Source organism: Carassius auratus, chromosome 19 (genome assembly GCF_003368295.1).
Source record: "Carassius auratus strain Wakin chromosome 19, ASM336829v1, whole genome shotgun sequence".
In the NCBI taxonomy this organism is placed as follows: domain Eukaryota; kingdom Metazoa; phylum Chordata; class Actinopteri; order Cypriniformes; family Cyprinidae; genus Carassius; species Carassius auratus.
The window spans coordinates 981,311-1,006,772 of NC_039261.1; the positions used below are offsets into that span (position 1 = coordinate 981,311).

Genomic DNA, 25,462 nt, shown 5'->3' on the forward strand with positions numbered 1-25,462 from the left:
CCAAAAGTGGGTAATTCCACAATTAGTTCTGGTAACTATGAAAAGGTTCCTGCGGTGCGAAAGGCCCTAATGTCAGCACAGGCAGGTAGTCCCAGTCACCGGGAGTCTCAGAGGGCTTTTACATTGGCTTTGTTTCCTGCGGTCCGAGCGCTATTGTTCCCGGCGCCGCCCATAGTGTTGGTCTGCTTTCATACTCAATAGTTGTATCGAACCCAGGTGCATTTGCAGTCACCTTACGTCATCGCGAACGCACACGGAAAACACATGGAGAACACAAGGCAAATTACCATAGTTGTTATTTTGGTGCTATTATGCACAGTATAATAATACATTTGTATTATTTTAAAGGGGGGGTGAAATGCTCGTTTTCACTCAATATCATGTTAATCTTGAGTACCTATAGAGTAGTACTGCATCCTTCATAACTCCAAAAAGTATTTAGTTTTATTATATTCATAAGAGAAAGATAGTCTGTACCGATTTTTCCCGGAAAAACACGAGCGCCTGGAGGCGTGACGTGTGGGCGGAGCTAAAGAATCACGAGCACCAGTTGCTTTGAGAGCGTTTGGAAGCTGTGACAGCTGTGAAGGCTGAAACTGAACGAGAGCGGCAGCAGCAGCAAGGAGCGGGGCTCGAACCCGGGTCTCCGATGGGAGGCGGACGCACTAACAAGGAGGCAGAGATATTTTAAGCAGTTTTACTCACCGCCTGTGGTTCGAAATGCAGGGAACAAACACAAACACTTGCACAACTCCGTTGATGCTCTGTAAAAATAAACTCCATCCACTGGTCCCTTAATGCTGTTTTTCTTTGGTAATCTGTGCAGGGTTGTCTTGCCCTGGCAACCAAAAACACACTTCTTTTGTGACATTTCGCGACGCTCTCGCTCTGATCAGTGAAGTCTGTTGTGCTCTCAGTGCTCTGCTATACGGGAGCGTGCGCTCTTCCGGCAGAAGTGCCCTCAGGACCCATATAAGGAAATTCTGCTCCTTCTAACGTCACACAGAGCCATACTCGAAAAAAAACTTTCCGAAACTTGTGACAAACCGGAAGGAGTATTTTTGGAACAGAAATACTCCTTCAAACGTACAACTTAATTTTTGAAACTTTGTCCATGTTTAGCATGGGAATCCAACTCTTTAACAGTGTAAAAAACTCAGTATGCATGAAATAGCATTTCACCCCCCCCTTTAATTATTTAATTTTAATTCATTTAATTTTGACTTTATAGGAGTGTGTGGAACCAACCTCGGCTCTCTCCTGTGTTGAGGAAACAATTATATCGACAGTGTTACACATGCGTGGGATACTTTACTTCGTTAACAAGTGTGCAACGAGTGTGTACCTTCTCCAGGTAGTCTCAGGTTCATCCCCAGTGCGCACCAGGGTCCGATGACAGCATTCACAATAGCGATTTTTCATGCGAACCGTGCTCCGTTCCGCACTAAACTGCCAGTGTGAAAGCCCTCTCAGTCACCACTGTCACCCCAGTGACCACAGTCATCAGCACCAGCGTACACCAGATCCCAATCACCTGACTAATTGTCCGCACCTGCCTCAGCTCGTTAAGCTCCCTATATCACTGCACTCTCCACACTGCCTAATCGTCTGGTCTACAGTTCTGAACTAAGCCTGACTCCTTACCTTGTTACTTACCTGTGTTTACTCACACTTAGATGCTCCTTCGCTCCTCCGGATTACCTGCAACCATCTGTTACCATCAGCTAAGAGACCTGAAACCTTTACATCTATATATTATTACTCACAGAGCAGCAAGGGGGCCTGACCAGCTTCACGAGGCAAATGTATTTATTTTCAGATTGATTAATTTATTTTACATTTTTCAAGTATTTTGAATTACATATTGTACTGTGTTATGTTTAAGGATTAAAGAATGTGCATGAACTAACAGAAAAGGTCCTGACAGATAATCACCAGTACCAAGATCTTTTCAGACTGATTTGTTTTTCATACACTGTAGCAACACACAAACAAAACTCTTAGCACTGCTCTGGCAATGATTCAAAACAGTTGAGAATTTTTCACCACTCATATTTTCATTTTTTTTTATTGAACATGAAAATATGTTCAAATTTAATTGTTTCTTTTTGTATATCTCTAGTTTTTTTTTTTTTCAGTGTCTCTCTCTCTCTCTCCGTCTCTGGTCTCCTGTGTCCTCTCTATTTTCATTACCCATGATAAGATGTCTGTGTGATTAGGAGGGAAATGTGATCCTGGCCTGGGCCCGTACTGAATGCTCAGACAACACAAAACACCAGAGCAAGCGGGGCAGAATGGAGAAGAGAAGTGGGGTGGGGTAGGAGGTAAATTATTGATGAGCGGCACTTTCATTTTTTAATCTGTAAATGAGAAGCCCAGACACACTATCTGTACCCCATTAAGATAACAAGATGTAAGATAATGATCCTAGTTAAGACACAGTTTACATTGAGAGAGCTCCCCAGGTATAGCGCTCAATTTTTGTTAGCGGCTCTTGTTAAGGATGGATAAACCATGTGAAGTGAACCAGCACTTATCTCCATATCACTACAGAGAGCTGGACAATCATCAATGATCCTCTCAAACACAGACAGATCTGGCATTATCTTGTCCATTAATCTATGCCGTTTACATGCCACCTGTTGTAAGTCATCTGAGAACAGAAAAGTCTACAGAAGGAACCTCAGCCAGGTGAGCAGCCAGTTATCAAAGAAGCAGGTCACACAGTTCAACATAATCTGACATCCTATCTACAGCAAGAGGATCCCTGCAGCCTTGAAGGATTAGTATAGTATTTATTTATTTATTTATTTTTACAGTACACACCTTTTTACATTCAATTCAGTTTGGACTTTAGAACCAAGTAAAATGTTTTCTGAGTGGCATAGATTCAGCATCACAGTTAAAAACTGTTGTCAAAGAGTCATCCCAGTATTTTATTGATCTATATTGAGATATTTTAAATGATCTTGATTCACCAAAAAAAATAAAAAATTAAAAAGAAGGAAAGAAAGAAAATTGGTTACTATTGTAACTTCCATTCCCTGGTTGAGGGAATCTGTCGATGCAGTGACACTAGAGGTTGCCCTTAGAAGCCCCAAACACCACTGATAATTATGAACATGAGAATTGGGTGAATGGAATTGCATGCCACTCCCCTAGACATATGGGTATAAAAGGAGGCAGCTTGCTCCACTCGTTCAGGTGAGAAGCCCCCAGTGGGTAGTTCAGTGTTGTTGAAGGAGGTTTCATTCAAACCCCCGTTTCAGCACTGGTCTTAAATACTTTAGACCTGAAAAAGACTCTAGAAATTGGCCGGTAAAACTGTGGAAAAGTGGAAGTGTATTAGGTGTGAAGAAGGGAGAACACATCCAATAAAACCCAGACCTACAACACATTCATTATACAGACAAATGAATATTAAAATATCTTTAAAACAGAAAGAATGAAGGCAGTTACTTTCTGTTTACACTTCTTTGAATTTATGATCTATGTATCATTGTTTGTGGTGTATCACAATAATCCATTGTGTCATTGCTTTCATGACCAGATGTACCTATTTGTACGTCTTTTATTTGAGGAAGACATTGTATGTGTGCATTCATGTTCAGAACACAAGAGAATATTAAAAATATGTTCACATAAAATGGAAACACACTTGCTCTAGTCCAGATTTAATCTATGATCCAGGCAGCAAGTGTTGTTAAACTCATCGCGGTGTTCAGCACAGAAACTGCTCTGTCTCACGCTCTCTATGTGTTGTTACATATTAAATATTGTAACGTCATGTTTACAGAAATGAACTGACAGCACAGAAGCTCTTTCATGAGATCTGAATTCTTTGCTTAAGGTGACTTCATGCATAATACAGCGCAGTGATTGGCTCATAAGAGTTCGTTCTCATGAATAATACTGAGAAAAGCTCAGAAAACTGATGACATCCACAGCAGCCAATCAACACTGCAAATGAATACATATATGTCACTTTTCATGACAATGGTTCAACTTTGCTTTTTGAAATGGAAGAATCAAATTGCTCCAAAAAAAAAAAAAAAAAAAAACACTTTTACCTTGATAATAAACAAAATGAGTGAAGATGTTCTTTCCTGATGTGCCACCTGCATATATATACTAACACTCAATGGTAAACTGCCTTTATCTTTGGAAAACTCAGTTGGCAGAAGCGAGCATGCTGAGGAATAGGATGGTATCACAGAAGGGCCAGGATTGTGAGCAACTGAGGAGGCTTTCTCCTTATAAAAAGGAAGAAAGTCAGAACTGCAACATTTTGATGGCCATTCTCTCACAGTGCTCAACCAACAGAGGTGTTTGGGGCCCACAAGGGCAACCCCCTTTGCATCTCAACATCGAAATAATGTTGAGTGACTAGAGAACATATTTTACTCAACCTTAGTTCCTGTAGCTCAACTGGTAGAGCACTGCACTAGCAAGCAAGCGCAAGGTTGGGGGTTCAATTCCCCGGGAACACATGATTGATAGCCTGAATGCACTGTAAGTCGCTTTGGATAAAAGTGTCTGCTAAATGCATAAATTTAAATTGAATTTTTAAAATTAACATTTTTTTAATTTTTATTTTTTATTTTATTTAATTTAAATTGAATTTTAGTTGCCACAGCATTGCTGCATGGCTGCTCTGCTATTGTGGGTGGTCGCTACTTAATTGTTTACAGGCTCTTTTTACAGTCAAAAGAGTCCACCCAAATAATATTCTACCCCTTTGAGGTATTTTTAATGTACAGTATGTAGTACAAGATTAATTGAATACTGAAGGTTAGGGTTTAAAAATCAGCGTTGGGAAGGTTACTTTGAAAATGTAATAGGTTACAGATTACAACTTACCCTATTTAAAATGTAAAAAGTAGAGTAAATATTTCAGTTACTTTATTAATGTAACTGATTACATTTGATTGCTTTTTGATTACTTTAAAAAATTTGTAACAAATGTTTTCAACTGTATTTCAGGGTTAACATTACAGTAGTATAAAAAAAAAAAAAAAAGTAAATGACATAGTTCCATTACATGTAACTAGTTAAACATAGTGTAAGTAATTAGTAATATAAATAGTGACACATGCCTTAACAAACAATATTTACTGTAGGCTCAATATGAATTCAAAAAAAAAAAAAAGAAAAAAAAGTCTATTATCTTGTGCAGTTTTTTCTCTCAGTTAAATCTGACACAAATACACGCTCACCGGCACATTTTCTTTTTTTCATGGGCAGTGCAACACACACAGACTCTTTAACCTTATAAACCAACTGACTGCACAGGAGCAAAGTCACAGCAGCCTTGGACTCAGCATGCCATCTGAACATCACAATAAACAACCAATTATCTCATCCATCAATGAGATACATATCCATGCAAGGGAATGCTTTGAGCTGACATCACCATAAATAACTGATTCTCTTAGCCAGCTTAATAATGCAGAGAGATGGGAGATTACTGTATGTCAGTGTTTCTATATGAAGTAAAGCTGGGGACCCCTGTAGCATTGGAGTGAGTAATCTTCAAGCGATATTCTCCAGTTTAATATATTACCCATCGTGCTTTCTACCCTAATGAATATGCTAGGCCTCATCAGTAAGGCAAATGGAAATTCTATCTTGCGTAGAAGCACTCACATGCATACACATCAACTGCAGGGATTGTGCACACTCTCATGACTGCAGAGCAGCAACAAATTCATTTTCACTAAAAACTTGTAATTATTTCATTATTCTGTAATTATTTAATTCTATAGGTTATGTTTTTATTGTGTCAAGGCCAATAAACTGTACCTGCTACAAATTGCTGTGCCAAAATGAAAAAATCTAACCATTTTAATTTGTTATTTTAATTAGGCCAGATGAGTTATTTATAAAAGCATTGTTTTCGATCTGTAATGATCTGTGAATATGCATGTAGGGTGCAGCTAGTCTAACACGGAAACTTATCACATAAGAAATGTGTTCTTCAACAAATAGGTCATCATTTATTCCCCCTCATGCCTTTCTTATTATTTATACTTTTATTCCCTCTATGAAACACAAAGACGATATTTGATGAATCTTTTAGGAAATGGAAGGACAAATGGAGACAAGTTCATTGGAAATACTCTAAAACCATAAATTGAAAGCTACAGCCAATGTAAAATATTTTACATTATGAGACCTGCGCTGTTAAAAAGACCAACTGTGCTGCTAACCACTGTATGCTGAATGCTGGTGTGCATCCTAACTAGCTTCCTTAATTAACCAGCTTTTCAAAAGTGGAGACCCATAACAAGCTCTAGATTGCAAAATCAATATTATCTCTCTCCACAGGGTTTTTTCCGCAGAAGTATCCAGAAGAACATGGTGTACACATGCCACAGGGAGAAGAACTGCATTATCAACAAGGTGACTAGGAATCGCTGTCAGTACTGTCGGCTGCAGAAGTGCTTCGCTGTGGGGATGTCCAAAGAGTGTGAGTGTTAAAAACCTTCATCCTACACACACATACACCTCAGGTAAGGATTTTGTCCCATGAACAGATACATCTTTACACACATATCTGTCAGCTTTTAAAGGGATATTTCACCCAAAACTGAAAACTCTGTGATTTATTACTTACCCTCATGTTGTTCCAAACCTGTAATCCCTTTGTTAATTTTCAGAACACAAATTAAGATATTTTTGATGAAATACAAGAGATTTATGACCTTCCATAGACAGCAATGCAACTGAAATGCTACTTTCATGAACATGCATCAGAGACATGGAAGAGAAGAAATTGTTGAAAAAAGTCGTTATATAGAGATGAAATGTGTTGATGGCCATATTTAGAGCACTGTCCCGTATTCAACCCCAATTTCAAATGACTTCCCAATGAAACTAATAGTTTAATTGTGCATTTGTTATAAATAAGTCTTAATCTTATGTAATCCCAATTGGGAACTGTCTCATTTTAAAATAAAAACATAAAAACAACAACAGAGATCTCTTAAAGATTTTGTAAATGGAGACATTTCTTGCTTCTCAAATGTTAATCCTGAGAATAAGACCACATCAGTCTCACATTTGTCTCCACTAGAGTTCCTAGAGTTATTATAGTTATTCATGTTCAATTGTGATGGTTGGTTTGAAGCAAAGCTCAAGGTCCCACTCAAAACCATTGCAACAAAGTCAATAGATTGTTTACATTTAAAATATATCCCTGCAGTCATTCCACCATTGAACAACTAAGAACATAACAAATGTAAAAAAAAAATGTGCAATAATTTTGCTCCAAGGTTATGAAAAGAAACTGATTATTTGAACCTAAATAATACCCTTAATGTTCCTCAAAAGAATCTGAATCACTGTCCCATTGATTGGGTATTTAATTATATCCGTATGTGTTCAATTGAAAAATAGGAAAAATATGATAAAAATGCTGCAGCTCAGCAGGACTTCAGTGATTCACTTCTTTCAGGAGTTGCACCGCAAATGTACCACCGTGGCATGATGTACGCATCATTGCTTTAGATTCCAAACGCCGCCGTTCAAGCCATCTGAAGCTGTTTGCATTTTACACATTATTACCATTGTTTGATTGCATCAGCGCTTATGGTTCAAGTCAACTTCACACTCCATTTGCCACAGGAAAAGAAGTGATTCTTTTTCACGCTCTACTTCTGAACAATAGAGGGACAAATGCAGCAATATCACAGTCGGCCCTCCATTTCTTGCTCTTTAACTTACCGTATATAGTTGTCTCACAGAAGCTAGAGACGTGAGTGGTGGTTGTCTCTGTCATGGATGTAGATAGAAGAACTCAGTTGAATTTAAGGGCTGATTGTACCAAAACAAACATTGGATATGAAAAGGCTAATTTTTCATGCAAAAAAATGTCAGACTGGCTGAACAAAATACGGTTTCACACTCTGACAGTAAAGAAATAGCACTTCTATAAAAGTAGACAGAGCACATACACAAAATCAGTGGGATAATATTCTATTTGCATATCAAGATGGTGATATACCAGTTTGTTTTTTATTTTCATGTTTGTTCTTATTCCTCTGCTGTTCACTGTCACTTAGCAAAATAGTGCCACCAAGTCATAGTTTTATGCAACAGCAGCATCTCTGACACAAGATCTAAACACTACTCTAATAGGTAACAAGTTATTTTGCTGTGCATTGGAAAAGAGAATAAAAATGCTCCTTGTAAAAACAAATAAAAAAATAATAACACATTTTGAAGAGATTATAAACATTGTATGCATTGCAATCAAGACATGGCTCATTGGTTTTCTTTACTTTAGTAAGTTATTCTCTGTGCCTTTCTGAATAAGGTACTGTATTCAGCTTCAGGCACATCCATATAGTTACATTATGCAGTTGACTTGTTATAAATTATGTAGTAATATTTTTCATTAATTCAGTTGAATTAATAATCATCAGCATTTTCATTGGAGATTCACATTGCTGCCCATCTCTTGATGTGAATAGGCCTGTAAGACTGTATCACTGTCAAGGAGCGAGACCCTTCTGAAGCTGAGTAACAGTCAAGCCATTAGCTCATAATCTCCCTCCCACCTTGTTATTTTACTGTCTCTGTCTCAGAGACAGTCTGCAGATTTAAACTGCTAGTATAAACAGCCGTCAAGAGCCTGTAATGACCTCACTGAGAGTATCTCCTAGCATTTCACATCTGAAACATAGACAGATACACAGGCCACATGAGCAGCAGAAATCCAGCTGTCCACGTTTAGAACCATAAGAAGATGGCCAGCACTTTATCTTCCCCAGACCACAATCATCATTACACTGCTGTCTGATCGGTTGCTCCTGCAGTGGAACAGCACTGGCTGCACGCAATCCTCGACTGACTTCTTCACCATAATTACCACAGCTAAAACTGACTAAAGCTACATTCCAATGTAGAGTAATCCTGAAATGGTATTAAAATAAAACTTAATTTAAAAATGTAATAACCTTGCATGGACCTCAGTCTCACAGTGGGTTCAAAAAAGGTGAGAAAGGGATCTGTCTGCAGCCGTTTAACTTTAATAAAAGGAAACAAAATGTGAAAGCACACCAAAATGCAATGAGAACCAACAAACTGAACTGAACACAAGGAATTAAAAACACGGGAAAATGAGCCAACTAAGCAAAGCGAAACAGCGGGACTAAACAATGGAAACCCAAGAGACTAAAGGAAATAGAAATACATAGCAACCTAAGAGTCAAATGGAACAGAACATAAACATTGCACTCAGCTATCCACAGCAATGCATTCTGGTTTTCAGAAATATTGCATTTATTTGCTGCCACATCTGTACTGGACATGCACAGATGGTCAGCTGCACTGCTAGAGCGAGAGAGTGTGCTGGCCATGTCTCATTAATAATTCCACAACACACACAATTGTGCTCTGAAGGACAGCCTTACACCAGGTGAAAGAGAAATACAAGTGTCAGAATAACCAGAAAGAACAGTTGAACCTAGAGGAAATGCTGTGGTAAGGTGGTTAAAGATCTCGACTTGTGGGATCTGAAGGTTCCAAATGAGGGTTTAAATGAACCAAAACAAAGGATCAGTTCACATAAATTTACGTAAAGGGAATAATGAGGTCAAAACAACAAACATGCAAAGCAAACTAACAGAACCAAACTGACCTAACAGAGGGAACAAAACGGCATCTTTTAAAGGAAAGGACAGGCCCATCGTAACACAACAGGAGAGACAAACAATTCACACGAAACATATAGCATTACAAAAATAAAACAAGATCAAACAAATAAACAAACATAAATCCAAGAATAAAGACAGATAAATATAAAGCAGTAACAAAATCAAAAGACAAAAAAATAAATGCCGTCTCATCAATTGGAATGTTCAGATGGAACCAAAGATGCTTAAATTAAAATTTTCTGTCCATATTCCAATTTTAATCACACAGAAGCATCAACAGACCATTGCCATCCTGGAGGGTATTCCAGAAAGCAGGTTACGTGGTATATCCGGGTATGTTTAAAGAGCAGGTCATATGTTTTTTTTTTTAAAATATCTCATTTGCAGTTTATAACGTAGCAATCTGCAAAGTTGTTCATCAAAAAAGTGCATGATAAATCAAGATCTCTCAAAAGAGAAAGTTGGTTCTGAATTGTCTCAAGTCATCATATTTTTGAATCTTCTGCCAGTATATACACTGGGTAACACATTTGCATATTAAATTTAACAAGCTCTCTGAACCACAACCTGGAAGTACAATTGATACGTTATGTGTACGTATTCAATTGAGTGCTCAAAATATATATAAAATATACGTTTTTGTGCTAATATGTGATGTACACCTAGTGCCACTTTAGGTTTCCAGGTAAAGCATAGTACTGTCTTACTGAAGTTTTGATTCGCAAAGCTAATTCGTTGTGAACCCACTATTTCCTAAGAATGTGTCAGTTAATGTAGACTGATGTTGTTCTAATTAGTGTTAGTGATTTTTCAAATCGCCATATCGTCAGCCTATGAGATCAACGATACACGATCTTATCATGCATGGGTGGAGCAAGAGAGAGACTCTTTGTTCTGGTTTGCTGCAGCCTGGAGTTTAACGTCTCTAGGTTATGGTAAATGGACTGCATTTATATAGCGCTTTCAAAAGACCACATGGCCATCCAAAGCACTTAACAATTTGCCTCACATTCACCCATTCACACACACATTCACACACCGACTGCAGTGTCTGCCATTCAAGGCGCCAGCTCGTCGGGAGGAGCTGGGGTTAGGTGTCTTGCTCAAGGAGATAAAGATTGACTCGATACTGCTCTGAGCTAAAATCAACCAATCGTCAATATAGTTGAGAATGTGGATGCCCTGCATGCGCAGGGGGACCAGAGCCGCATCTACACATTTTGTGAACATGCAGGGTGAGAGTGCAAGGGCGAAGAGAAGTACTCGATATTGGTAAGATTCACCCCCGAAAGCGAACCTCAGAAACTTCCTGTGTTGTGGAAGGATGGATATGTGGAAGTATGCATCTTTGAGATCTATTGTGACAAACCAGTCCTCTGACCTGATCTGAGCTACAACATGTTTGATCGTGAGCATTTTGAACTTCAGTCTCATAATTTATCAATTTAAGACCTGCAGATCTATGATCAGACGCAACCCCACATCCTTCTTTGGAACAATGAAATACCGGATGTAAAACCAGATTCCCTGTCTTGAGGAGGGACCACCTCGATGGCCTCCTTCTCTAATAGGATTTTCACTTCCTGTTCCATAACCAGACCCTGCTCTCGAGACTGACCTCTGGTGTAAGAGGCTCCCACTGGAACACTGGCAGGGTTAGCAGATCGGCCCCCAGAGGGTGCTGAGGCGAGACGGGCACCGTGTACTGTGGTGTACGCCGCTCTACCCCAGCAGAGGCTGCCCTCTGAAGCCCTGAGCTTCTGCCGTCAGGGCTTCTTGGCCGAGGACTTATTGGCTTTAATAACTGCCCTTAGATCTTGTTTGGGCCTAGAAGACCTCGGCCGAGAGCGTGTTTCTGTTTTTGAGCCTCACGGTACGAGGAGCTAGCAGGCTGGGGCATCTCCCGCCCAGATGCCCCGAGAGAGCGACGAGGGAGGAATTTATGGAACACTGGGGGGCCTTCAGTCCTGCAGATGTTTTGTCACTTCCCCCAGATCTGTACCTTGACACAATCCTGTTTCTAAGCTCTGCAGAGACTTTCTTTTGTCTTGATTTTTGCTCCGATAGGTTACAGGTTTATGTCTTTTTCCAAATCAGTTGTCAAATCTATTGATTTTACTCAGATTTACTCCCATATTTGCATCTCAAAGATGAATACGTGCTGTTAATGAAATCGTTTAATCATTTACAGTTGCTGTTTGAATAAAAACAATGTCGTATTACAAAACATAATGGAGTGTACACTAATGTAAAATGCATTTGCATAATGCTGAATACTTTCTGAATCCACTGTATATAATTAAATGAGTGTACTCTTTTCTAATTTTAACGATGCAACAATTTTCCTACTTATAGTACCATATGCATCATTTGTTGTATTTAGGTCAGTACTTAATAGTACTTCTTGCTTATAAATAAATCTCTTCTAATATAAATCCAAAGGACCTCTGCTTTTTAAATATGAAAAGGATGTACATTTTACTAGGGCAGATGTATGGGAAAAATTGGTATAAGTTTCATTATCAGCCACGGCTTCTATAGTCTCTCTGGGGGACTGCAGTAACAACAGCAGCCGACCAAACTTGCTTTGAATTTCATCAGGATTGTTTGCGGAGGTCTGATTTAGGGTGGGCATTGTTGAGAAAGATCTTTGCCTTGTTTGGGGGTATTGTCTGAGACTCCTCTCCTGCAGAGACCAGCTTCAAAGATGAGCCCCTATGAGGCTTAATGAAACAGGACGGTCCCCAGACGGCCCTCCACAACACCAGGTGTTCTCTCCTTAATGAGCTCATGCAGCAGTGCGAACTTCATCAGTCTCTTCTGGATTAATAATGCTAGCCGATGTCTGGACTCCAGCTTGGAGCTGAATAATAGAGCAGTGTGCTTCATCGACCTTGACATACGTCTATAGATGTGGTTTGATGCTGTGCTGACGGGATGGAAACCACAGTATTTGTTACATTCCCATGTTGTGGAACATTTGCATGGTGCTGTAGGAGTCTTTGGTGTAATACAAGGGAAAGGTGCAGTATTGGAAATTTTCGAGGAGCACAAATACAATATTTGTGTTACACATAATTCTCATTAAAAGCCATTTATTACTTCAAAAAAAAAATAATAATAATAAATATACAGTATATATATATATATATATATATATATATATATATATATACTGTATATTTATTATTATTTTTTTTTTTTTTGAAGTAATAAATGGCTTTTAATGAGAATTATGTGTAACACAAATATTGTATTTGTGCTCCTCGAAAATTTCCAATACTGCACCTTTCCCTATATATATATATAATTTTTAATTGTTTAAAGACCATTATTAGGGGTACATCAGTTTTCCCATGACAGAGTTGTATTATTAACCTTTATTTTGACCCTGTACTAATTTAAGTTGTGTTGGGAAGTGTTGAGAAGCAAGTTTATTATTATAATTTTTTTTTTTTTTAAATAAATAAAAAATCCTGTAATCTGTTACAGTTGAAGAGAAAAATATTTGTAATTAAATTTCAATTATGAAAATGTTAAAGAATATAAAGGGGGTTACATCTGAATATTTTCTCACATTTAAATATTTGATTTCTTTCTCAAGCTGCATTGACTGCTATATAATATGAGACACCAAATGTTTCAGGAGTTTTGGGCATAGAATAGGACAGAACAGGGTTTATGTATATGCTTTATTTTTTAAGATTAACTGTTTTTTCCAAGGCAATGTTATATGCCAGTATTTCTTATAGCTATGCAAAGATTTAGTGTTTGTAACGCCTCGGCTAGATCAAGGCTGTCTCATAACACGCCTCTAATATGATGTGACGTGACCAAATGCTGAACTTTCATTGACAGCGATGCTTCTTTTGAAGTGGGGATCAGCCTACTGAAGTATTTGGATTGAAGCATATTTATAACTGCAAAGACCATTCTGTTCGATTCTGCAATAATTTTCCATTGCTGATGTGTGACTATATGCTGACACAGTATAACAATAGTGAGTTTGACAACTATTACTGAAGAGTTACTATTTCTCTTTTAAATCTCAAAAATGTATTTTTCTGCCTATTTCTACTTTGTATTTTCATTGCCGTTTACATTTTTGATTGCACTTACTGGTGATTATAATAATTGCCCTCCGCTAAGTAGGAGCCTGTGTAATTTGCATTGCTCCCTTCCTGCATTTAAGTGCAAACTGTAGTTTCGATTTGAAGGCATTACCCTGCTATAGGCTATTGCCTGTGGCAATTGTGAGGATGCCACAGCTGTTTTCACTTTAGTGTCTTAGACTGTGTATTTATATGATGTCTGTGCGCTGACACGGAAGCATCAGTGGAAGAGTTCAGCTTCCTTGTGTGAAGACCAACGAGTATAAAGACCTGCAACTTTACTTGTGCGACTTCACTGAGCAACGAAACAGGCAAAGCACTTAAAGTACTTCTATTATATACTATTATCTTCCCTTTACTCAATTTCCTTTTCTGTCCTCTCTTTCTTGACCTCTATCATGTGTTTCCAAACCATTCCTGTTGTCTCTGGAAAACGATCTAATGTCACACGCAGACGCCAATGCAATGTTGCGAACCTGCATCCTATCCCTACATCCTCTACTGCATCTCTTTCTTTCTCTGTGGGTCTTTGGAATTGTAAGTCAACTGCCAACAAAGTAGAATTCATTTCTGCTTTTTCCTTAAACTCCACACTCAGCATCTTGGGCTTGACTGAGACCTGGATTCGTCCAGAAAACTCAGCAACCCCAGCTGCTATCTCCAAACAATTTCTCTTTCTCTCACAGCCACCGTCAGGGTGGGGGCACTGATCTTCTCATTTCTAACAATTGGAAATACTCAACCCACTCTCCCCTATGCAATCATAACTCATTTGAATCTCATGTGATCACTTTAACAGCTCCTATAAAACTCCAGGCTGTGGTAATTTACTGCCCTCTTGGGCAAATTCTAGGCACCTTCCAAGAGGAGCTGGATGGTTTGTGGTCCTCATACCCGGAGTACGGCAGTCCACTTTTAGACTTTGGTGACTTCAACATTCATCTGGAAAAGTCTTATGGTACAGACTTCAATTCACTCCTTTTTCATCTGATCTCAAACTACTTATCCCCTACAAGCACACACAAATCAGACAACCAACTTGACTTAATCTGCACACGCAATTGTAGTGCAGACAGCATTCTGGTAAAGCATTTTTCTATGCAAAAGCTCTGCTCTCTTTTGTCTCACTTTTCGAGGTAAGAGGGGCAGCCATCTGCTTCCCACAGTTAAGGACCCACCGCTGATGAGGCACGGAGGAGAGTGAGCTCGTGGGGATCACAGGTGGATCTGGCTGAGGAGTTTAGAGAGGGACTTTCCCTTTTGCGCTCGTCGGTGGCGGACGAGAGTGAAACGCTGAAGGAGGATGTTATATCTTTAACACTTTCTGATACTGAGGTTAGTGCTCTGCTGGGTTCTACCCAGGAAGAGCAGGAGATGTCCGAGGGTGTCGAAAAAGCTTAGGTTGAGCCTTCTCAATCCTCCTGCCCTGCATATGTAGAGCTGTTGGAGGATATGGATTGTGCCATGGCAAAGTTGGACTTTCCATGAAAGCATGTCAGCAAGCTCTTTCTAAATTCAGAGTTCTCCTCTCACGTGAGATTGAGTTCTCTGTTTTTTTCCCCAAAGTGCTCCAGCATTATTACCTCAATCGAGTTTGAGTTGATGACTCTCAAACATATCAATTTGGGATGCACCATTCCATCTATGAGCTGCTCTATCAGAGTGCCATGAGATCCCCCTCCTTAGAACAGTTTTTAAAATCCATGTTATGGTAAGTGTTCACGTAAAGTCTTTGCGCACTTTCTGAAATCCACACTCTGGTAAGTTTGCACGCTAGTGCTCTGCGTTCTTTCTAAAATCCTATATGGTGAGGGCTTTGTGTAGTTGCTTCATTCCCTTTCTTGAGTTGGTAGAAGCCTCGTTCATCTTGGGTGCTACTCCACCTATGTATCATCGGATATCTATTTAAACAGGGTGTTGCTATTAGGGATCTATTGAGACAGCTACTTCAGCAAGCTTATGCAAGAGCAAGAGGTAGCCCCTGTGTGATTTAATATAAAATGCTAGGCTCTTTACTGTATCCCTGTAAAGGAATATTTCTTGATTCCAAGCCTTCAGCTTTACCCCGGGCCGAGGTCATAACAAGTAAGTTGGGTATGTAGCCTAGGCCTTTGGCCGTAAGGGGTAATGTCACAGACAGCCGTCCTAGGGGCAACTCCAATGGAAATGGTAGAGCTGTTAATTAGTGTTTGCCATGATTCTGGCCTGCACTCCCCTCAGCATGGCGGCATGGGTATACTGTACCCCTAGATGACACAGTTCGAAGTTCTCTTTAAAGGGAACATCTCAAGTTACGAATGTAATCATGGTTCCCTGGGTAGTGAACGAGACACTGCATCCTCTAGCTCCCTGCCATGCTTTGGACGCAAGCTTCAGACAAAGAAGTGAATGACATGTTCTCCCAGTGCCTATTTATCCATAGTCATGCCGGTAGTGATGTCAGGGGCTGTCGCTGGCCAACTCGTTGGTGTTTTTTCAATGTATGCTTTAGACACAGGTCATGGCGAGGTGTTCCCCATAGCTACCCCTAGAGGACGCACTGTAACCTGACACTTTTTCCTTAGTGTTTTGACTACTGTGATATGTTACATTTTTAAATGGGTGGTTGTACATTTTTTGTCCGGTCTGTTTTCTGTGTATGTGGTAAAATTCTTGCTCTTCTGAAAAGCACCTTGGTCAGCCTGGTGTTTGCTGTAAATGCGCTATACAAATAAAATGGAAATTGAAAGTTGAATATAAAGATAAAACACTTAAACAAAACATAAGGGCCTTTTGCACCAATTTAGTTCCAGAACGAAATGTACAGTACTGAAGTACTTATTTGGTTTCTGGTACTAAAATCACACCCAGTTCCTGTGGTGCGAAAATGCCCAAAAGTGGGTAGTTTCACAATTAGTTCTGGTACTATGAAAAGGTTCCTACAGTGCGAAAGGCCCTATTGACAGTTCAAAACATCTGAATAATTTAGGTCCCACATTTTTCTATATTTTACTGGTAATCCACTTTATGAAGAATTTTTGGGTAAAAACTGTCACAGTTTCCTTTATTTTGCTATCCTCACTTAATGAACATTAGCATATATACGTACATATACATATTAATTTTTGAATGAACATTATGACTGAAATATAAACAGACCAGAAAATATGAGTGAACTCCCTTTTTTATGCACTTTCAGCTGTCCGGAATGACAGGAATAAGAAGAAAAAGGAGATTCCAAAGCAGGAGTTGGCCGAGAGTTATGAACTGACAGCAGAACAAGAGACCATCATTGAGAAGATAAGGAAAGCTCACCAAGAGACGTTTCCCTCACTTTGCCAACTGGGCAAGTACACCACGGTGAGTTTTTCTCGCTCGTTCACTTAAATAACTTAAATAGCTTAAGATGAGCCATATTTCAGTGCTAAAGTCACACTATCATGAGGGTCAGGGTCAAAGGGTATGTCATAAACACACGGGTCCCATATACAATAATGCTTTTATATATGAAGTGCATTCTATATATATATATATATATATATATATATATATATATATATATATATATATATATATATATATATATATGAACACTATAATGTTTGTGTGTGAGTGTGTGTGCATGCATTTATGTGTGGCTGTGTGCATAAAAACGAGCGTATAATGGCCAAATTGTTTCTCTCTTTGTGCACATTTACCACATTGTAATATGTATTTACAGGTGAAACTTGAAAAATTTGAATATCATGCAAAAGTTCATTTATTTCAATAATACAACTTAAAAGGTGAAACCAATATATTATATTGACTCATTACATGCAAAGTGAGATATTTCAAGCCTTTATTTTTTATAATGTTGATGATTATGGCTCACAGCATATGTAAACCCCAAATTCTAAATTAGAATATTGTGAAAAGGTTTTCATAAGCTTTAAGCCATAATTATCTCACTTTGCATTTGCAGTTAATAATGATTCAGAACATTGTTGATCAGACCAACTTGTATGCAGATCAGTGTATTCAGGCTATGGATGACACTTCAAAACATGCTAGATGTCATGCATAGAAGCCTGTCACAGTTTCAGAAATGAAAACTTTCATGGACCTCCTTTTTCTCACTGCTATCATTCATAAGCCTGAAATTGTGTTCAAAAAATGTACTGGTGTACAGATGACATGTTAGCTACCTCCTTCTTCAACAAGGTCATGCCTCACAACAGGTTTGAAATCAAATGGAGATTTCCATATCATAAAATTGCACTGACAGGCTGTACAAAATCCGCCCTGTCTTGGATCTGCTTGTGCCCAAAGTCTGCCAAATGTATCAGCCCAAGTCAAACATTTGCATTGATGAGGGCATGTTTCTGTGGTGTGGGCGCCTAGCTTTCAGGGTGTACAATCCCCAGAAACCTATCAAATATGGAGTAGAATTCTACATTTCGTGCGATTCTGATACAGGCTACTATTTTAACATGAAGCCCTATTGTGGGGAAAGCGCTACCCTGGAAGACATGGTTGTCTCTTCTTGATCGCCTAGCAGTTCATGGCTACAGATTGTTTATGAACAACCTATACAACTCTGTACGACTGTGTGAGCACCTACTTGATGTAAAAACCTGGATGTATGTGGTACAATTAGAAAAAACAGAGGTGAACCGCCGGTCATTCGAGATGTCAGAAATGCTGACCTTAGGATTGGGGAAACAATCATGCGTCACAACGAAAATGTGATGGTCTTGGCATGGAGAGACAAACAAACAGTGAAAATGGTTACGACATTCCATCAGAACAACATGGAACGTGTTGAGGTATGGCAGAGAGGCCACCAAGAAAGAGTTGCATAGTAAGAACCAGCATGCATTGTGGAATACAATCATGAAATGAATGGCATTGACAAATTAGACCAAAACATTGTGTACTACCCATTTATCAGGAAGTCAAGTGATGTGAATGTATCTGTTTCAAATCAGTTTGTTCAACGCTTTTGTCATTTACAAAGTGAAAAACCAACAGGGTAATTGTAACACTCTTCTCTCATTCATCCAGAGTGTTATAAAATCATGGACCAGCCAAGAGTATGCTAGTGGTGGGGAGAAAAGTGATACTGAAAACACTCCAAGAGCACCATACAACACTGACCCAAAAAACAGGCTGAAGTTCAGTTTTGCTGTTCATGAACTTGTTCCAATACTGCCCACTCCCAAAAAGCAACACCCATCCAGAGGATGCAGAGTTGTTGTACATAAGGGGTTGCGGAAGGCGACTTCGTTCTACTGCAAAAGTTGTGGTGTCCCCTTATATCCTGGGAAATGTTACTATGTGTACCACTCAAAAGCAAATTGCAGTGCCTAAATGTAATATATTTTTAATTTACTTATAATTGTATTTTATTTTGAAAGGTTTTATATATGATTGATATGACATCTACATGTATACTTGAAAATGCACTTGTTTGATAAAAATGCCATTTTCTCAGCTTTTCGTCCAGAATGTTGTGTTTTTAACAAAACCTATCTATGTTCAATTGGCAATAAGAAAATAAAAAATGAAGATAAAATAAAAATTTTAGTTTAGTTTTAGTTTATTTATTTATTTATTTTTTTGTTTGTTTGTTTAAAAGCAGAGGCTCAGATCTTTATTTTGATATGTAGCATACATATATTCATAGAAGAAAATATTCTGTGGGCCATTAAAATTTTGCGAAAATCGTTAAAAACCCTGGCGGTGGCTGGCAACTTAAAAAAAAAAATGCTGGCGGGGAAACAGTTAATCCTTCATTACACTTGTGGGAACTTTATATTGTAATTCACACTGACATGAAGATCCCATTTAAGATGGCTCTGCAAAGTCCCTGATGTATAGGGAGTGTTGTCTGAATGACAGCCGCTCCAGATGAGATTTTATGATGATTTTATTGACAGCAAGCGTATGCTCCATGTGGAGATAGCTGGCAGCTGCAGTGTGTGTAAATATAGCATTAGTTCAGTGTGAGGTGACTCAGATTGACGTGACTGCTCCATTAACTGAGCTGTGAAAGGTTCACAGCAGCAGCAATGGATTGTGGGTTATCATGGTTTGTGTTCACATACACTAACACTCATCTTTTAATAACAGGCTGTGTCTTGTTCTGAATGCCGGTGTGGCTTTCAATGTTGATTTCTTTCTCAGGAAAGGGCACTATTTGTGCTAGAGTTCCAATACTTTTCTATTAGCTGTGATTCTTATAAAATTGTAATTAAGGATTGTTTTGTTATAAATCAGTTGAAAGTCAGTGCAAAAATATTTACTTACTAGATGTAATCCCTGAACACATTATTTACTGTACAGATAAAATTTGATGTAGCTCAACTAGTAGAGTATGGTTCTGCCAACACCGAAGTCATGGGTTTCGATTCCTAACACACATAATGACAGAGCGCGGTCCTCAGTGCATTAAATGTAATATAATATATGTGACCCTTGAGTACGTAAGCCGTACGTTGCATGGTTATATTTGTAGCAATAGCCAACAATATATTGTAAGAGTCAAAATTATATATATTTTGTATTTATTTTATGGCAAAAATCATTAGGATATTATGTAAATTTCCTATTGTAAATATATAAAAACTTAATTTTTAATTAGAAATATGCATTGCTAAGAACTTCATTTGGACAATTCAATTTTCTCAATATTTAGATTTTTTGGACCCTCAGTCTCCAGATTTTCAAATAGTTGTATCTCGATGTTATCCTATCCTATCAAACCATACATCAATGGAAAGCTTATTTATTCAGCTTCCATATGATGCATAAATCTCAATTTCACAAAATTTCCCCCTGTGACTGGTTCTGTGGTCCAGGGTCACAAATGTTATTTTAACAGTCAACCCTATCCAATAAAAGTGTAGGTCCTGTTACCTCTCATGAATACACAAATCTCATAAAAAATATCTCAGTGGCGTGTGGTGCTGTTTTAAAATGAAGAGGTATTATATATATATAAATACAGGTGCTGGTCATATGATTAGAATATAATCAAAAAGTTGATTTATTTCACTAATTCCATTCAAAAAGTGAAACTTGTATATTATATTCATTCGTTACACACAGACTGATATATTTCAAATGTTTATTTCTTTAAACTCTGATAATTACTGACAACTAAGGAAAATCCCAAATTCAGTATCTCAGAAAATTATCATATAACTTAAGACCAATACAAAGAAATGATTTTTTTTAGAAATCTTGGCCGAATGAAAAGTATGAACATGAAAAGTATGAGCATGTACAGCACTCAATACTTAGTTGGGGCTCCTTTTGCCTGAATTACTGCAGCGTGGCATGGAGTCGATCCGTCTGTGGCACTGCTCAGGTGTTATGAGAGCCCAGGTAACTCTGATAGTGGCCTTCAGCTCTTCTGCATTCTTGGGTCTGACATATCGCACCTTCCTCTTCACAGTACCTCATAGATTTTCCATGGGCTTAAGGTCAGGCGAGTTTGCTAGCCAATTAAGAACAGGGACACCATGGTCCTTAAACCAGGTACTGGTAGCTTTGGCACTGTGTGCAGGTGCCAAGTCCTGTTGGAAAATGAAATCTGCATCTCCCTAAAATTGGTCAGCAGCAGGAAGCATAAAGTGCTCTAAAACTTCCTGGTATATGGCTGCGTTGACCTTGGACCTCAGAAAACACAGTGGACCAACACCAGCAGATGACATGGCACCCCAAACCATCACTGTGTAAGGGAAACAGGTAAATTTAGCTCAAAAGGAATCATTTAAGATTTTAAGGGAATTTGAACAGAATCACTGTTTCACGGCTGATCACTGAGACACCCTGTGATTCACTGAATGAGCCGTTTAACATCAAATCTGCACTGGATATTAATATCCAAAGTATAGTGAAAACACTATTAATTTGCACAGTAACAAGATCAGCAGTTTAAGACATTAACTCTTTTCAATATGAATAAGGCTTTATTAGACAAATCTAAGACATATAAACTAATATAACGCATTAGCACTCACAAATTCATAAAAATTTCAGGAAAATAGGGAAGAATGAGTTTAAGAGAATGGCAATGTGGAATCCCAAGTTAACAGCAATACGCGAAATTGCATAGACACGAACAACCATCAATCACTTAATTAACCCTCGAGTTCCTCAATGAGGTTAAAATTATATTAGATACACCAGTTTAGATAATTCTGGAGGTACTACTTGCGTTGCCTGTATAAAAGGCTTCCCTTTGTTGTCGTTAAAAGGGGGTTTCCTGGTGTTGCTGATTGGCTGGATGTTCAGTAGTCACTGAAGTGACATCTTGGGAAGCCCATGGTTGGGCGTTGGCTGACGATGCAGAGTTGTGTGGGCTGGTTGAAATTGAACGGGCAGTCGAGGTCAGACTCGGAGACATTGGATTACAAAACTTAACTCAGAACACGAAACTCTGAAATGGAAAAGAAAAGAAACTAAAGTAAAAGAACAGAAGTAAAGTTTGACGAGACTAGGTGGTGTTTCTTCTCATCGTGCCTAAGGAGCAGCAGGCATTCAGGCCGAAGCACGCTGGAACGCGCTCAAAGAACGCTTACAGTGATGACTGAAAAACAAACGCAAAAAGCAGGCTAAGAGCAAACTAAAAACCACAAGCTAAAAGCAGAATTTTATGGTGTCCTAAGTATTTAAACTGGCCTGTTGGCCACACCTTAAATTTTTTCTTTACCAATTAGATATCGTCTTTGCTCGGGGTATCATAAATCATATGTTATCTTATCAAGCACGTGGTCCAAATTTTCCCGCTCTTGCAGGGTCTAATTTTGGACATGATTCCTTTAACAAGAATATGCTACATTTGACAAATAACTGATGGTCTGGACTGTTTCAAGCTAACAGATTCAAACACATACTTACTAAACATGAATATGTATCCTTAAGCTATGTAATAGTTATTAAAAAATATACACAAAACATTATTATAAACATCATAGTCAAATGTGTGGGTTACATATAAATTAATATGGAGTTAAGCAATGGACTAATATTCATTTATAAGTCTTTTTAAGTTCATTAAAAGACAGTTTTTGTGCCATTCTCTGACAAAAGATGTTCTGTGGGGACCAGAGGTTAAGAGGTCCCCCTTAGGAATTTCAGTCTGGTTCTGCTAGGTGGGAGGAACTCAATCCAAGGATCTTGTTTATTACTCTCATGGGTTTACATGTGCTGGCCGGCATTGCATCTTAATTACTTGCCCCAAATTTGACAATCTCTTCTCCGAATTGAAATTGTCAATAATTGTTCTAGTGGTGGTTATGTCTGTTCTGAGAAAGAGTTGGTTGGTTGGTTATCTTGCTTCTGACTCTGGCACTAGGAATGATTTACCTTTCTGTGGGCTTCGTGTTTCAACCACAGTCGTGATCGACTCTTTAATTTGTCTGGTTCGGGTCTGATACGCTACAACTGACTGTGGAAACTTTACACTGGACCTCAAGCAACGTGGACTGTGTGCCTCTTATACGTCTGTGTGTAAAAAAAAAAAAAAAAAAGTGAAGTGACATTCAGCCAAGTATGGTGACCCATACTCAGAATTTGTGCTCTGCATTTAACCCATCCGAAATGCACACACACAGAGCAGTGAACACACACACACACACTGTGAGCACACACCCGGAGCAGTGGGCAGCCATTTATGCTGCGGCGCCTGGGGAGCAGTTGGGGGTTCGGTGCCTTGCTCAAGGGCACCTAAGTCGTGGTATTGAAGGTGGAGAGAGAGCTGTACATGCACTCCCCCCACCCACAATTCCGTCCGGCCCGAGACTAGAACTCACAACCCTTCGATTGGGAGTCCAACCCTCTAACCATTAGGCCACGACTTCCCCAAAGTGTAGTGGTTCTTCAAGCACTGACTCCAGCTGCAGTCCACTTTTCCTTCCCTTCGTCTCTCTATTAATGTGCTTGGACACAGAGCTCTGTGAAAACCTAGCCTCTTTTGCAATGACCTTTTGTGTCTTGCCCTCCTTGTGCAAGGTGTCAATGGTCATCTTTTGCACAACTGTCAAGTCAGCAGTCTTCCCCATGATTGTGTAGCCTACAGAACTAAACTGAGAGACCATTTAAAGGCCTTTGCAGGTGTTTAGGTTTAATTAGCTGATTAGAGCTAATCCCTAATTAGCTGGTAGGGAAGTCGTGGCCTAGTGGTTAGAGAGTCGGACTTCCAATCGAAAGGTTGTGAGTTCGAGTCGTGGGCCGGCAGGAATTGTGGGTGGGGGGAGTGCATGTACAGTTCTCTCTCCACCTTCAATACCACGACTTAGGTGCCCTTGTGCCCTTGAGCAAGGCATCGAACCTCCAACTGGCTCCAACTGCCAAATGGCTGCCCACTGCTCCGGGTGTGTTCACAGTGTGTGTGTGTGTTCACTGCTCTGTGTGTGTGCACTTCGGATGGGTTAAATGCAGAGCACAAATTCTGAGTATGGGTCACCATACTTGGCTGAATGTCACGTCACTCACTTATTTTTGTCACTTAGAATGTTTCACCAGGTGTCTTCGATATTGAACCTTTTCACAATACTCTAATTTTCTGAGATAATGAATTTGGGATTTTCCTTAGTCGTCAGTTATAATCATCATAATTAAAAGAAATAAAGATTTGAAGTGTATCACTCTGTGAGTAATGAATGAATATAATATACAAGCTTCACTTTTTGAATGGAATTAGTGAAATCAACTTTTTGATGATATTCTAATTATATGACCAGCACCTGTGTATGATATATATATATATATATATATATATATATATATATATATATATACATATACATAAATATTCATGTTGTTACATGTTTATCACATTATACTTTGGAAATACTTTACAATAAGGTTTCATTGGTTAACATTAACTACTTTAGTTAACATAAACTAAGAATGGACAATACTTTCTACAGCATTTAACATTATTAATCTTAGTTAATATTAATTTCAGCATTTACTTATGCGTTATTAAAATCAAGTTGTGTTTGTAAACAAGTTAAAGCATTGTGAACTAACATGAACTAACATGAACAACTGCATTTTTATTAACTAATGTTAACAAAGATTAATAAATACTGGCTTGGCACTCAGCCGTTTACTTGTCTTGTGCATTCTGGATGACAGAAAACTCTTGACATAAATCACAGACACAGTAATACAGCTACTGCAAACTCACAGAATGAGACGCAGCTACACTGACTCTCAAGAGGCATGCAAAAGTGCAAGGGATGCCTAAGCAGCAGCTGATCAACTATCTGCAAAAATAAGATTCCTCTAAAAGTTGGCCAAAATAAGGAGACAGTTCCAGTAAAGATAGATCTTCAAGTAAGCATTAACCCTAACACTAACATTGCATGGGAATAAGAATGGGGGGAAAATCTCTATCCATTTTTGGAACGCATACCTGAATGAAACCCAGACCTCTGACTGACAGTGTTCTCTAAAAATGAACATATCTCCTGAGAAAGAGCTGCAGAAGAGACTGCGTGCCTGATTCCAGAGAACTTTCTGGTGGCATCCTAACTGCAGGGTTTAAATTGGGTGAAGTGAGCCACTTTTTGTTAAATGTGGAGTTGAAATATCCAGATGTTGTTTTCTTTATTATCTTTGTTAATTTTAAGGTCCAGCTATAATATTTTCATTTGAAATAAGTTTATATAATGTGAAATTTGGAAGGTACAGTATTTACCAATAAACATTCTG

General features: G+C 38.7%; 1 protein-coding gene across 2 annotated transcripts in view; it reads left to right on the forward strand.

Annotated features, from left to right (window-relative positions):
* LOC113119098 (retinoic acid receptor beta-like) overlaps positions 1-25,462 on the forward strand; it is a 194,426-nt gene that overhangs the window by 152,518 nt on the left and 16,446 nt on the right. For both annotated transcript variants that reach the window (XM_026288295.1, XM_026288296.1), the window contains 2 exons: positions 6,328-6,469; positions 16,950-17,110. In XM_026288295.1, the coding sequence (XP_026144080.1) occupies positions 6,328-6,469; positions 16,950-17,110 (303 nt within the window). The remainder of the gene's footprint in view (positions 1-6,327; positions 6,470-16,949; positions 17,111-25,462) is intronic.